This window comes from Nomascus leucogenys, chromosome 14 (assembly GCF_006542625.1).
Source record: "Nomascus leucogenys isolate Asia chromosome 14, Asia_NLE_v1, whole genome shotgun sequence".
Taxonomy (NCBI): Eukaryota; Metazoa; Chordata; class Mammalia; order Primates; family Hylobatidae; genus Nomascus; species Nomascus leucogenys.
The window spans coordinates 81369507-81383146 of record NC_044394.1 but is presented as its reverse complement, the minus strand read 5'-3'; the positions used below and the strand labels follow the sequence as shown (position 1 = coordinate 81383146).

The following is a 13640-nucleotide window of genomic DNA, read 5'->3' as shown; positions in this document are numbered from 1 at the left end:
TGCCTGAACAAAGATGATTTAAAGAAGATTAGAAAGTGTCTACATGCAGAGCTCAATAACACACTCGGAATCTTCTTGGGAGGACCCACGGACTGTACCTATATTACTTTTGACCCAGGTGGGTGCAGTCACTCTCTAGAAGCCTCCCTGACTTCAGATGTGTGGCACACATCCACACAGGGGTGTAGGTAGGAGAAGCCCACAAGAATGGCTCTGCAGATGTTCATGACTTTCAATCCTTGGAATTCTTTGCTACTGCTAGTGGCTCTTGAGTGTTCTGAAGCGTCTTCTGATTTGAATGAATCTGCAAATTCCACTGCTCAATATGCACCTAACGCTTGGTTTGCTGCCGCTAGCTCAGAGCCAGATGAAGGGATATCTGTTTTTGAACTGGATTATGACTATGTGCAAATTCCTTATGAGGTCACTCTCTGGATACTTCTAGCATCCCTTGCAAAAATAGGTAAGTCCTTAAACACCTGGTTTGGTGAGTGATTTTTTTACATAAGATAGTGAATGTGAAAATGCCTTATAGATAATGGGCCAAGAGGTTTTTAACTGTTACTGCTATTACATTAAAAATTCTCTTCCCTTCAGTCAAGGGAAAGTTATAACTTCATTTTACCAGGCTATTTAATACTTTGAGATTGTGCTTTGAAAATTGAGAGCATACTTCTGGGAACTGGGCTGTGTTGGTTTCTTCTCATTTCAGGGTGACAACCATGTGACATTGTTGACATGCAAAACGCTCAAATTCTATGCTTTAAAAATATAGAGAATAAAGCACATAGACCTGGGCATGATGCAAGGTGGAATTTTCAGGAACCACATAATGTTTCTTCTGTAAAATATTCTTGGCTATGTAATTGTGGGCTTCATCAATCACCTCACTGTTTATTCTTTAAAAGTAGCATGTGCTTCTTGCAAATTGACAGAAAGCATAAAACAAGAAAACCATAGGCAACTCGTATCACTCAGTGATGGGATGTCAGGGTATATAAGATTATATCTGTCAGTAAAATATTAGTTTCCACCTAAGCCAAGTGGGACCAGTGAGGCACCTCTAGTTTCCTTTGTGAAATAAAGTGAATTGAAGTTAATAGATTAAATTCCAGTCAAGGGATCTTTGTGTCAAAAACCAAAGAGGTGACTATACTCTGTGACTATTTAATCCCTAACTACACCCCCTTGTCTCTTTAAAACCAGCTTATTCTAAAGTGGAAAATTAATAAATTATCTCAAATGCTAAGCACAACGTCTCCTTTGCCTTAGCTGTAAACTTCTTGTTATTTGAGTATGTAGATTGCCTTATTGAGATAGAATCAATGAAACATTTGAATTCTTATTTATGTATATGTGTGTATATTTTCTCTAGGATGGGTGTGTAATGCGGGTTGAGCCTTGAGGTCTGGCAGTTACCTTCTGTGTGCTTTGGCTATTCACTTAGCTCCCTCCCCATGGGTGTTGGCGACACTGATATAGGAGTCCCCTTTAGACTCTCCTTTATAGTTGCTATTCATTTTGAGCTAGTAAAGTGTGAATATTAAATAGGAATTGTTAGTTTGAAGAAGTCTTGTGCAATTTGCTTAGTGATTAAGTTACACAAAGGGTCTTACTATATTTTTAAGAGGTATTCAATTAAAAATGGCTTTCCAAATGGATAACATTCTCAGTTCAGAGCAGTCTAACATCTTTTGTGAAATCATATGGACACGGATTGTGTTCAAGGTGATCTTACTTGGTACTTGAGTTTTCCTTTTAAAACAATATGCTAGAGATTCTGTGTTCCCTGCTGCCCACTCCACAACCTGGCTTCCTCTTCACTGAAATGGCTGAAGTCGATCTGAGTACCAGGAAACTCGTCCTGTCACTGACTGGTTGTTGCTCTGTCTATCAATAAACATCTAAATGCAGAAAGGGTGCATTTTGTTTTGGTTTTATATTTGTGTAAAACCTAGCTTGTTTTATAGAGGCATTGTATGCACCCAGATTCATTCTGTCTGGGAACGAAGAGCACTGTGAAAATATGATTATTCATAGAACTGTTGGTTTAAATGTTCTTGATTTTCATGATGTAATTTAACATACTTTAGAAAAAAAGAGTAGGATATCAGGACATGCTTATTCAAGTACAATTTCATATTTACTAGTCTTCAAGAATTTAGATTATTTTTATATTCCATATGGACATGAGGAGTGAGGAGATAAAAAGGCCATATTTATTGAATATATACTACATGCCAAGTACTGGGCTGGTAGTTTTATGTATAAGGGCTTGTTTACTAGGGCCAAAATAATAATGATGATGATGATTTATAATTTTAACACTTAAGAAATTCATATGGGTTTTTAAAAATTATATTATAAAACATGAATCAGAATAAAATTAATAATCATTATTATGATTCATCCTTTTATTCTTCATTCTATCAAGGTACATTTTCTGAGCACTCATGAAATATGTGGAAATGGACATGGTCCCTGACCTCAAGGGACTTGGCCTAATGGGGAAGATAGGTTAACTTAGTACTTACTGCCCATAGATACTCTGACAGAAAAACATCAAAACTCTACCCCAATCCTTTTTAAAACACCCAACTACACACTTATAAAACAAAGATAATGTAGAACAAAGATAATACAAAGCCACCTCAGACTTTGTGGTTTATCTTCTACTTCAGTTCCGCATCTTAGAACGTCACAGATGAATGTTCCTTGAATCTTTGGGAAGAACATAATTGTAGGGTGTTCTTTGACTTTCAGACAGGACTTTTAATATTTGTGTCCATTGAAGCTCTAAGGACTGAAACTGTAAATTTTAAGTGATTGACTCTCTTGTCCATCATGAAAGGGAGAAGTTTTAAAATGTGAAAGGCATGTAGCATTTCCCTTTACAGGTCCCTACTTATGGATGTGTGGCCTTTTCCTGCTGCAACTGTGTAGAGAGCAGCTTGGCTTAAGGCAGGTGAATGTTGGATCCATTTCAGGAAACTGGATTCCTGGAAGCAGGGCCAAACTGGGGAGCCACAGGGCCTCAGAAAATCATGCTATGGATTCTTCCACCTCCTTTATATATTAAAGAAAGCTAAGTTTGGTTAAAATAAGCACTAACTGAAGAAGAAGGAGAAGGAAAAGGGTAAGGAGAAAGAGAAGAAGGAGGAGGTGGATAAGGAGAAGGAGAAGAAGGAAAAAAGAAGGAGAAGAAGGAAGAGAGTAAGAAGGAGCAGCAGGAGCTGGACAAAGAGAAGATGAAGGAGGAGGAGAAGTAGGAGGAGAAGAAGAAAGAAGTAAAATAAAAAGGAGGAAGAGGAAATGCAGAAATAAGCAGTGATTAGAAAACGATGAGTTCATTCCTCCAGAAGAGGTGCTTACACTGACCCTGAAGCCAAATGAAAGTGGGCATGATATTCCTTGGTGATAATTATACCCTGTTGTGTTTACTTGCTTGCTTATAGTGAATGGAGAAGTGCAAAGCCATGGTCAGGGAAGTTCATATCATCTTTGAATGGGTGAATCTAATAGTTCCCAAGGAGACATTTGCTGGCTCCCCATGACCTGTGGCTGGAAGTCCACCGCCTTCCTTAGGTTTGAATTCAAGGTCTTCCATTATTTGTTTCAAAATCATTTTCCAAGTCTTCTCCTGACACTTTTCCCAATTCAAAGGTTGCTCCAGCCAGGTAAATCCCCTCAATGAATGTCAAAGATAGCTGGCTAGGCCATTTCCTCCTCTCTTCTTTCAGTCTTGATGTCCTCCCCACCTAAAATCTCTCCCATTCTGTTACCCAAATATGAAAATCCTCATCATTCTCCAACAACTTGTTGAATTTCTTCTCATGAAAAAACTTCTCTGATAAACATTTAACTGTTTATTCATTCATTTATACACTTACAGATGCTTTCAGCAAATAGGCCAGCTGTTGTGGACAAGATACTGTGCTAAGCATTTGGGGAGATATGAAGATGTAAATCATTCTGCCCTAGTCTGGGGAGTTTCCACATTAGTAGGAGACATGAATCATGCACAAAAAATAGTAGACAGGGATTATTGTTACTAGACAGAGTCAGATAAAATGTTTTATTAATATAATTCAGAGGGAGATATGAACTCAGGAAGAAGCTAGGGAAAGCTAAGCCTCAAAGGATGAGCAGGACTTAAAGGGACCAAGGAAAAGGACAATCCAAGCAGTGACAACAGAATGAGAAGACAAGAAAGAGGCCTGCAGAGTGACAAGGCCTTTTGGCTGAATGCAGGCTATGTAAAGATAGTGCAGAGTGTATGGGAGACAGACTTGGAGAGAGCCCCGTGGTGATCTGCTGAGCTCTGATCTCTCACCATGTTTGTTGATACATTCAATATACCCTTCATTATATACTTACATGTCATCTTATTTGTTCATGTCTTGTTTCTAAAACTTTATCAATAGTGAGAATTGCAGTTGTCTACCTCTTTGGTCTTCCACCTGGCGGTACTTAACATAGTCTTTGCACAACTAACACCCTTGGTTTACAATCCAGAAGTTGCTTTGCGTGCCTTCAGAATCTTAGGTGGGAATTGAGACAATCAGAGACCCATGGTGTAGAAAAATCATCTGGCAGTAGAGTGTGGTGAGATTGGAGGTAAAGAAGACAATGCAATCATTAGGATGAGAAATGGGGAGATCCTAAATAAAGGCAGTGGCCAAAGAAATGGAGAGGAGGGGATAGATTTTAGGTGTAGCAAATGAAAGTCATGACATAAGAAATAAATACAGAGCGGATTGCATGAAGGGTCACTCATGAGAATGCGACCTGATTTCCCTCTTCAGTGGCTGACCAGATAGCAATGTCATTGGTTAAACACAGGAGACAAAATAAAGGACTTTTAATTTTTGTGTATGTGTTTGGCGAAGAGGGAAATGAGGTCAGATAAGTTTGGAACAAGCTGAGGTTTTGGTGACTATGATAGATTCTGCATGAGCTTGAAAGCTGGGCTTGCATGAGTGCAAAAGTTTCACCCTCGTTTCTCTTTTTCCCTCATGCACCCTCGCAGGTCCCTGTAAGATGGGAAAGCAGGAATGAGGATGGGAGAGGGGGCAGCTGGCTGAGAATGATTCTGTGACCTGCACTGAACTGGGCATGTTACCTACTGATCTTATTGGCGACCCTCATGACACTACCAGTTCCTGCTACAGATGGGACGCTGAGGCTGAGATGCCAGCCAGCTTGTATATGGTCCTGTCTGCTTGACTTTAAAAGACCTCAGATACACCCAGACCGTTTCGTTTGCAAACACCTAACTGTGCTCTCCGCTGTTCCGCAGGCTTCCACCTCTACCACAGGCTGCCGGGCCTCATGCCAGAAAGCTGCCTCCTCATCCTGGTGGGGGCGCTGGTGGGCGGCATCATCTTCGGCACCGACCACAAATCGCCTCCGGTTATGGACTCCAGCATCTACTTCCTGTATCTCCTGCCGCCCATCGTTCTGGAGGGCGGCTACTTCATGCCCACCCGGCCCTTCTTTGAGAACATCGGCTCCATCCTGTGGTGGGCAGTACTGGGGGCCCTGATCAACGCCTTGGGCATTGGCCTCTCCCTCTACTTCATCTGCCAGGTGAAGGCCTTTGGCCTGGAAGACGTCAACCTGCTGCAGAACCTGCTGTTCGGCAGCCTGATCTCCGCCGTGGACCCCGTGGCCGTGCTGGCCGTGTTTGAGGAAGCACGTGTGAACGAGCAGCTCTACATGATGATCTTTGGGGAGGCCCTGCTCAATGATGGCATTACTGTGGTGAGATGCCATGTGCCCGCCCGGCTGCCGGGGGAGATGAGGGTTCGGGGTGGGGCTGGGGACCGGAGGCTTTGGAGAGGGCTCCAGTGTGGCTCAGGGCAGCAAGACAGGGATGAGCTTCAGCCCATGCGGTGTGGTCCGAGTTCTGGTGAATTTCCTTGGGATCTGCATTGCCTACATAACGGTTCACTCACACTGCTTGTCATTCACAAACCAACTAGTTTCTTTAAAGAGTGGAAAAGGAGAGAGCACGTATCATTCTTGAGTTAAATGTACTTTTTCACTTAGCAAACAGAAACGTTGCTAATGGCCCTTCTGGGGTTTCACGACAGCTAAAGCAGAAACTGATGTTTTTATTTTCTCTCCATCATCGGACCTCACTCTCATTCCCTTTATATGCATTTTTGTTTTGTTTTTAACATATCACATTAGATTAGGTTAAATAAAAGATAAGGGTCAGGGAAGAGATGACAACAGATTTGTGAAAATGTGTTTGTTTTTGTATCACTCAGTTGCAGGACTTATATGGAAAAAGGTGAATGAGGCGTTTTTGCTTATGAGTCTTTCTGGTGGGGAACTGAGAAGGACGTACAGGCTTGAGCAACACCCAGCATTAAGGCTCAGGGGATGTCTGTGGGCTGGGGGTGCTGGAATATTGAGAACTAGCCAGTCCCGTTGCTCAGTTTCATTAATTACTACAAACCTTCAGCAGTTGTTAGACAAGAAGACTTTTATACATACTTTTATATACTTTTCTTATTTTATTTATTTATTTTTTTTGAGACGGAGTCTCGCTCTGTCGCCCAGGCTGGAGTGCAGTGGCGCGATCTCGGCTCACTGCAAGCTCCGCCTCCCAGGTTCACGCCATTCTCCTGCCTCAGCCTCTCCGAGTAGCTGGGACTACAGGCGCCCGCCACCATGCCCGGCTAATTTTTTGTGTTTTTAGTAGAGCCGGGGTTTCACCGTGGTCTCGATCTCCTGACCTCGTGATCCGCCCGCCTTGGCCTCCCAAAGTGCTGGGATTACAGGCGTGAGCCATCATGCCTGGCCTCTTACTTTTAAATTTCGATCACAGCACATAAGTAATACTAGAATACATTTTCACTGTAAGAATCAGACAGTACAAAACTATACAGCATGAAACACAAAAGCTTCTGCTTGCCCTCACCTCCTCCTCTATGCAAGAGGGAACCACTTTTATCAGCTTGCTCTTTTCCCTCCTGTCTTTGTTATATGCATATAAAACATTTTTGCAAATCTTTTATCATCTATGTGTGTGTGATCTGTACTTTTTAATATAAAGTGGGTGGATTTTATGTATTGCTTAGATATAACAAGTCTTTCCGTGTCTTGTTTTTTTTTTTCTTTTTTTTTTGAGGTGGAGTTTCACTCTCGTTGCCCAGGCTGGAGTGCAGTGATGCAACCTCGGCTCACTGCAACCGTGTCTGGCCCTCTTTCTATGTCTTTTCAGCTATTGTGTAGTATTTCATAGATTCAGTTACAGTAACTTATCTAACAGTTTCCTGATGAATGGGTCATTTGGGTTGTTTCCAATATTTCATTCTTACAAGCAGTGTTGAAATGCATATTGAATATTCTTTTTTCTGCATGCCTCTCTCTTTGCATTCGTGTTTTATACGGTATTTTCTTAGAAGTGAAATTTCCAGTTTAAACAGTATGTACATTTAACAATTTAAAATGTGCTGCTGTTTTAGTCAGTCCTATCTGCCTCCTTGGTAAATAAGAGATTCTTACTCTAAGGTTATAGATGGCCAAACACATGACACCCAACACTGGGCAGATGAGACTGACAACAGTTTATCAGTCACCTGTACTTACCGCCAAGGGGAGGAGGATGCCACATGCCTTGCAGGGCCACACAGAGGCTGCACTTGGGAACAGAATGAACAACCAGGAGCTGTGGGAGGCAGGCTTTGTAGTAACAAGAGGGTGAGGTGCTCCCTGGTTCTCACAGGAGGAGGTGATCGAGTTGTTGGAATAATTTTGCAGGTTGGCAGGGACCTAAGACCTTCTACTCAGGAAGAAGCAGGAACTGTGCCTGCTACCCTTGATAAGGAGGGTGGTTTGGCTGGGGGCACCTTATCCAGGGATCGGAGTAGGGAGGGAAACTTGCATGTAGACCAGCTGAGGCCCTGATAATTTTGCCAAATATCGAGGCAGTACATGATATCAAACCTTAATTCCAGGCCCTGGACCACAGCTGTCAAGATTTTCCAGAAAGCCTTTATCAGCTTATACTTCCTTAGACAGTGTATTGCACCCATATTTTCTTATATCTTTGACAAGGGACATTGTTTCCTTAATGTTTTCTAACGTCATGAGCAAAAAGGATTTCTCATGTTTGTTTTAATTTGCATGATAATATTAAGCAACTTTTCAGCACCTGCAAATCATGACTCCGTCACATGCTGTACATTGAAAGCTCATGTCCTTTCAGGGTTGACAAACTTAAAAAAATACAGGACACCAAGTTAAATTTAAATTTCAGGTGAACAGTGAATACTTTTTTTTAGTATAAGTATGTCATATCCCAATTTTTATATGCAAATGTTGCATCTTGCTCATTTTTCTTTGGGACCACTTGCTTAAAAAAAGATTTATAGAAATTCATTAAATTACCTTACCTTTAAACTTTTCAATGTCCCATAAAGACCAAATATTTTCTTCCATTCTATTATTTAAATTTTTTTAGATTATGGTATCTTTTACCCTATAGAAGTTCTAAGCTTTTATATAGTGAAACCTACTAATGACTCTTTTTTGCTCCTGGGTTTAATATTTTGCTTCCAGAGATTGTGTCTAACCAAAAGACATGCAAACATTCTGTTTTTAATTTTTTTCCCATTTACAATTTACTAATTCATTTGGCAAGCAAGATCTTTTTTTTAAAAAAAACTTTATGCAAAAATAGTACAGAGAGGTAAAGTCCCCTTTGATAAATAATCTGAGCTATACCTATGGATTTCCTAAGTGCAGGAGGCCCATACATGAAGCCAGATGGCAAATCACTTGCTCATAACGAGAATCCCTAACTTTTGAGGCAAGGCACTAGAATCATCAGGCTGGTGCATTCTACCCTTGCGGACAAGCTTCACAAAAAGCCACATTGTCAGGAAGCTGCCCGGGGAGCCTGGACTCCAGACTGTCATAGGATTCAGAGATTTCATTTCTCAGTGTCTGGTCCTCAGGCCATGTGTTTCAGCATCACACTGGTAGGACTGATGAGTCTTCAGATGTCCAGTCCCATTTCACACCCTCTGACCCAGACTGTCTGGGAGTTGAGCCTAGAAACCTGTGTTATTAAAACCTCAGATTACTGCTGAAGTTTGAGAACTATGGATTTACTGCCTTTAGGTTGAGAGAAGCTGATATATGTTGATATAAAGTGATGATACACCTAGAACAAGGACCATATCCATCTCCCCAGACCACACTGGATTCGTCTCTGAGATCCCCTTTCCCCAGCCCATTCCTTCTATAAATACTGTCATACTTTCAGTTTTGTTACAAATGAGTAAGTGTCCTTGTCTGGGAATCTATTCCATCTCTTAAGGTAGCTCCCCTGACCCATGATATGTCCATTTCCTAGTTCATCTCCCAGAGATAACCTTCTTTCACTCAGATCCAAGTTTTTTGGAGGTTATTTGGTTACTCTTACCCACACTACTGACAATGTCCCGGAGGGTGTTCATCTGTGACAAGACCAGGGACACCCCTTGGAAGTCCATTCTGAAGTAATTATTCAACCTCTCCTTCATAAATTATTACAGAGGTCAAGATACTACTAGATAAATACCATCTCTTTAATTTTCACAGCATATTCTTTATTCATCAAAAACTCAGATATAATCTGCAAAAGTTATTGCCAAGGAAGAGTCTTTATCAATTACCAAGGAAAGCATTTGACTCCTTCCTCGAGCTTGAGAATCTGACTTCCTCCTGAGTTGTCTCTAGATTTCACATGGAGAGCCAACTCCGGCTTGGCTTCTGGTTGGGGTTTCTTTGTTAGCAACATGTGTTTGACTTCCCCAAAGTTTAATTGCTTGGGGGAGACATTTATAAGAATGATCATTTCAGGATAAAATTATAATTTTCAAGCGACCGGAGTATCTGCTGAGGACACTGTTGTGACCTCTGCTGGGCAGAGCTGCTGTTGCGTTGGCTCCGTGGAGTTGTCCACACGTCAATCTTGGGCCACTCTGTGGTCACCCACAGCACAGTGAGTATTAAGTGTGCACTGGCACTGCTGGGTCCCTAAGTGAAACCAGAGAAGCCCCAGGGCCATATTTAGAACACAGCTGAAAAGGAACGGGTACTTGCTGCTGTTCAGTTGTATTTTGAGCTAAGGGCCTTGACCTCACCCTTTCATTGAGGAAGAAGCCTTCTTGGGGGAAGCAGTCACAAGCATGCCTTTTTGGCAAGGAGGCTGAGTCATTCAGAAGGTGGCCTGTGATTGTGGGTTACATGTGACAACGCTGCAGATCTTCATCCACGAAAGAGTTGCCTTCCCACCAAAGAGAAGAGGTTGCTCCCAACAGTCGAAATATTGATGAATCTCATTCTCCAGATCTCTTGTCCCACTTTTTTCTCCATCTTGCTGAATATTTTAGGTTATGACACTAATCACCAGAACACACATACGCTTAATGGTAGGCAAAAGGAGGGAGACAAAACCCAGATAGCTTTAGCATCCTCACCCACCACCATACACAAATGGTTATAACGTGAGAAGATGGATACAAGAATTAGCTTGACCTTAGTAACTATCTCACCATGTACAGCATACCTATATACATATATATAATACACACGATATACACACACATACACATATATATGCATATATAATATACAGAAAAATATCTAATATATATTTATATATTAACATATTAGCATATATATTAACATCATGTTGTACAGCTTAAATATATACAATTTTTTATTTTAAAAAAAGAACGTTTCTAAAATTGCATAAACAATATCCCTAATTAAATCTCATGGCCAAAATCACAGCAGGAAGACAGGTGCATCTACTATGTCACTTTTGCATTTATTAGTGTTTTATTAAATCCTTTGCTTTTACTAAGAGGCATGACCGAGGGCCCTTACTTCATGAATGAAGACAATAAGGCAAAGGGGGTTAAAATAAACTGCACAAGGACACACTGCCTGAACAATGACAGAGCAGACACGGGTGTGCACAGCTCTCCCTCCTCCCAAACTTTTTCCTTTTTTCCTTATCTTTTGAATTTTCCACTCATGGAACTGGGAGGGACAAGAGAGAACCCACTTGCTACCGATGAGCAGACTGGGCTGAAGTCCAGTGAGTGAAGCCAGTGTTCGTTCTGCAAAACAGTGTGGCTCGAGGCAACATTCTGATCCTGTTGTGCCTCCTCTTGCTGTAAAATTGGGATAATGACATTCTTCAGCTCATAGGATCACTGGAAAATTTATATTCAGCTCTTAGCAGAGTGAATGCCCAGCCTGGAGTACACACTCAATGAATGCGGGCCATGACTTTGTACTGAAGCAGCTCCAGGACACTGTTTAGTGGTTGGCTCATTCTGAACAAGCAGCTGATTTTAAATATGGCACCACCTCACAGATGGGAGGGCGGATTGTTCTTAGATTTATAATCTGCCCTCGTTTTCTTGGATCAGCTTGCTAGATAAGCAACAAAGTGAGGCCACCAAGCTTACTATCACCCCCAGCTCCTTATCTCCTCTACCTCATCAGAGAGGTCAAAGGCCCAGACAGGCCAGGGCTGAGGCTAGAACCCAAGCCCAAGCAGCCTGACTCCAGGGTGTCTCTGCTCTTGACTGCCACCTGGTACTTCCCCTTTTCCTCATCCCTCTCTCCCCTCCTACTCTTGCCCCCTCATCTGGTGACATCTTGCTGGCTCTGGATGACACTTTCTAGGAGGATAGTGGGAGGGGAAGTGGAGCGAAATGTTCTGAGCACTGGGCCAGTCACCTTGATGGGTGCTTCATGCTGTTTTCCTTATTTAAGCCTCATGGCACTTTAATGAGGTGGTGATAGTACACAGTGGTTAAGGACAGAGACCCCCTGGACCCAGACTGTCTAGGTCCACATCTCTGTCCTGACACTTCTCGGTCCTTCAGGCCTCTTGGGTGACTTCGCAGATCACCATGTGCCTAAGTTTCTTCACTGTCATTTTTGTTATAAAGACACAGATTATCATAGAAGTCATTTATCTATTCATTCACTAGAGTTTATTCTATGCAGCTCAGTATCCCAGAGACAGAGTAAAAAGTCATACTCACTGCTTTGCCCAGCCAGCAATTCCCTTTGGGTGAGGCAATCAGTGGCAACAGTTTCTATCAAAGACCATTGACCTTTCATGCAGTTTGCCATTTGCCCTGTATTTATTGTGGATTCTTGCTGCTAGCATTAGATCCTGTATCTCCTGATCCCTCATGCTAGAATTCCTTTGCCCTCTTCTCTTCTCATCTGTCTGTCCCTGTAGCAACATAACTTTGCTGGCTAGTTGCCTGTTGGCTCTCTTAATTTCTCTCCATGCTATTCCCTCCTGCAGTCACAGGACTCAGCATCTAGAATGGAGCATTGCAGAGGGGCTGAGTCAAGGGCTCTAGTGGAAGAACGAATGCAGCGGGAAGAGTGAATAATGATGAGGCGGTAAGCAGTGGGGACTAGGAGAGGTGGGCAGGGGCCGTGTTGGCCCTGGGGCTGGCCTGCTGCCCAGGTCTCTGTTTCCAGTGACCGAAGCCCTCTTTCCTCAAGCCCTCAAGAGGGAGCAAACTGGGGTGATTTTCCTCAAATTAACTGTCACCACCAAACTTCAGAGTTGCTTCCTGAACCTAAACGCTAAGGGTGGGATAAAATCAGGGGCAGGCATGGGCAGAGGGAAGAGTCCCAGGGTCCTATCTCTCCTTCCCCACACCTTGTCATGCATGTGTCCTGCACCCCCACTGTCCTGGCCACAGGGCACATGAGGGTGAACCACGTATCCAGCCTATTCATTTGAGGGCAAATTTTCTTTCATGATTCTTCCTGCTTTATATTTTCCTGCCTCAAAAGGGACCCTTACTCTATTACTTCTTATTCAAGACGTAGTAAAGCATAGCCAAAAGCATGGATGGGAAGCTATATGCTTCATTGCAGGTCCTGACTCCACTCCTTGCAAGCTGAGTGACTTCAGGTGAATCACTTACCTTCTCTGGGCCTCAGTTTCCTTTCTGTAATATGGAGATGGGGTTGATGGAGGGTTAAAATGAATTGATACACGTAAAGCATTTAAAATAGCACGTGGCACAGAGTGAGCCCCTGTGTTTGGCGTTATTCATCCAAGTCCACCTGCATGAGTACGTTTGAGCCACAGAGCTCTCCTGACACCCTAATGATGCCACATCGTCGTGTCTGTCTATCTGAACATTGCAGTCTCAGCTTTTCCTAGAGAAGAGTTATATGTGCACTTGAACAGAATCTTGAAGGGAGAGTAGGCATCTTTTCCTTGTCGTCTTTATATTTCCTGCCATTTTATTCTGATTCCAAGGATGGGAGCCAAGAGGAGATAGCTTTACCAGGAGACAGTTTCCTCTGGCCAAGAATATAGGGAGCTCACTGTGTATGGGGGGCATGGGCCTACAAGTTGCATGATCTTGGGACCCAATCCTTTTGTGCCTCAGCTTCCACATATGTAAGATGAGAATGATTAATCTGACTCCAAAGGGTGATTGTGAGGATGTTGTGAAATGAGACTCTGGATGCCTGGCTCAGGGCAGGTGATACACAAATGTCCCCTTGCCCTTCCTGTGTGCCAGAGTTGGGTCCACACAAGAACAACCATCTGCCAGGTGTCTGTCAGGCATAAAAAT

At 42.6% G+C, this 13640-nt stretch overlaps 1 protein-coding gene across 1 annotated transcript in view; it reads left to right on the top strand.

Moving 5' to 3' along the window:
- Window positions 1-207: 207 nt before the first annotated feature.
- Window positions 208-13640, top strand: part of SLC9A4 (solute carrier family 9 member A4) — a 58965-nt gene continuing 45532 nt past the window's right edge. The window contains exons 1-2 of the mRNA XM_003274880.3: window positions 208-463; window positions 5300-5763. Coding sequence (XP_003274928.1) covers window positions 208-463; window positions 5300-5763 — 720 coding nt within the window. The remainder of the gene's footprint in view (window positions 464-5299; window positions 5764-13640) is intronic.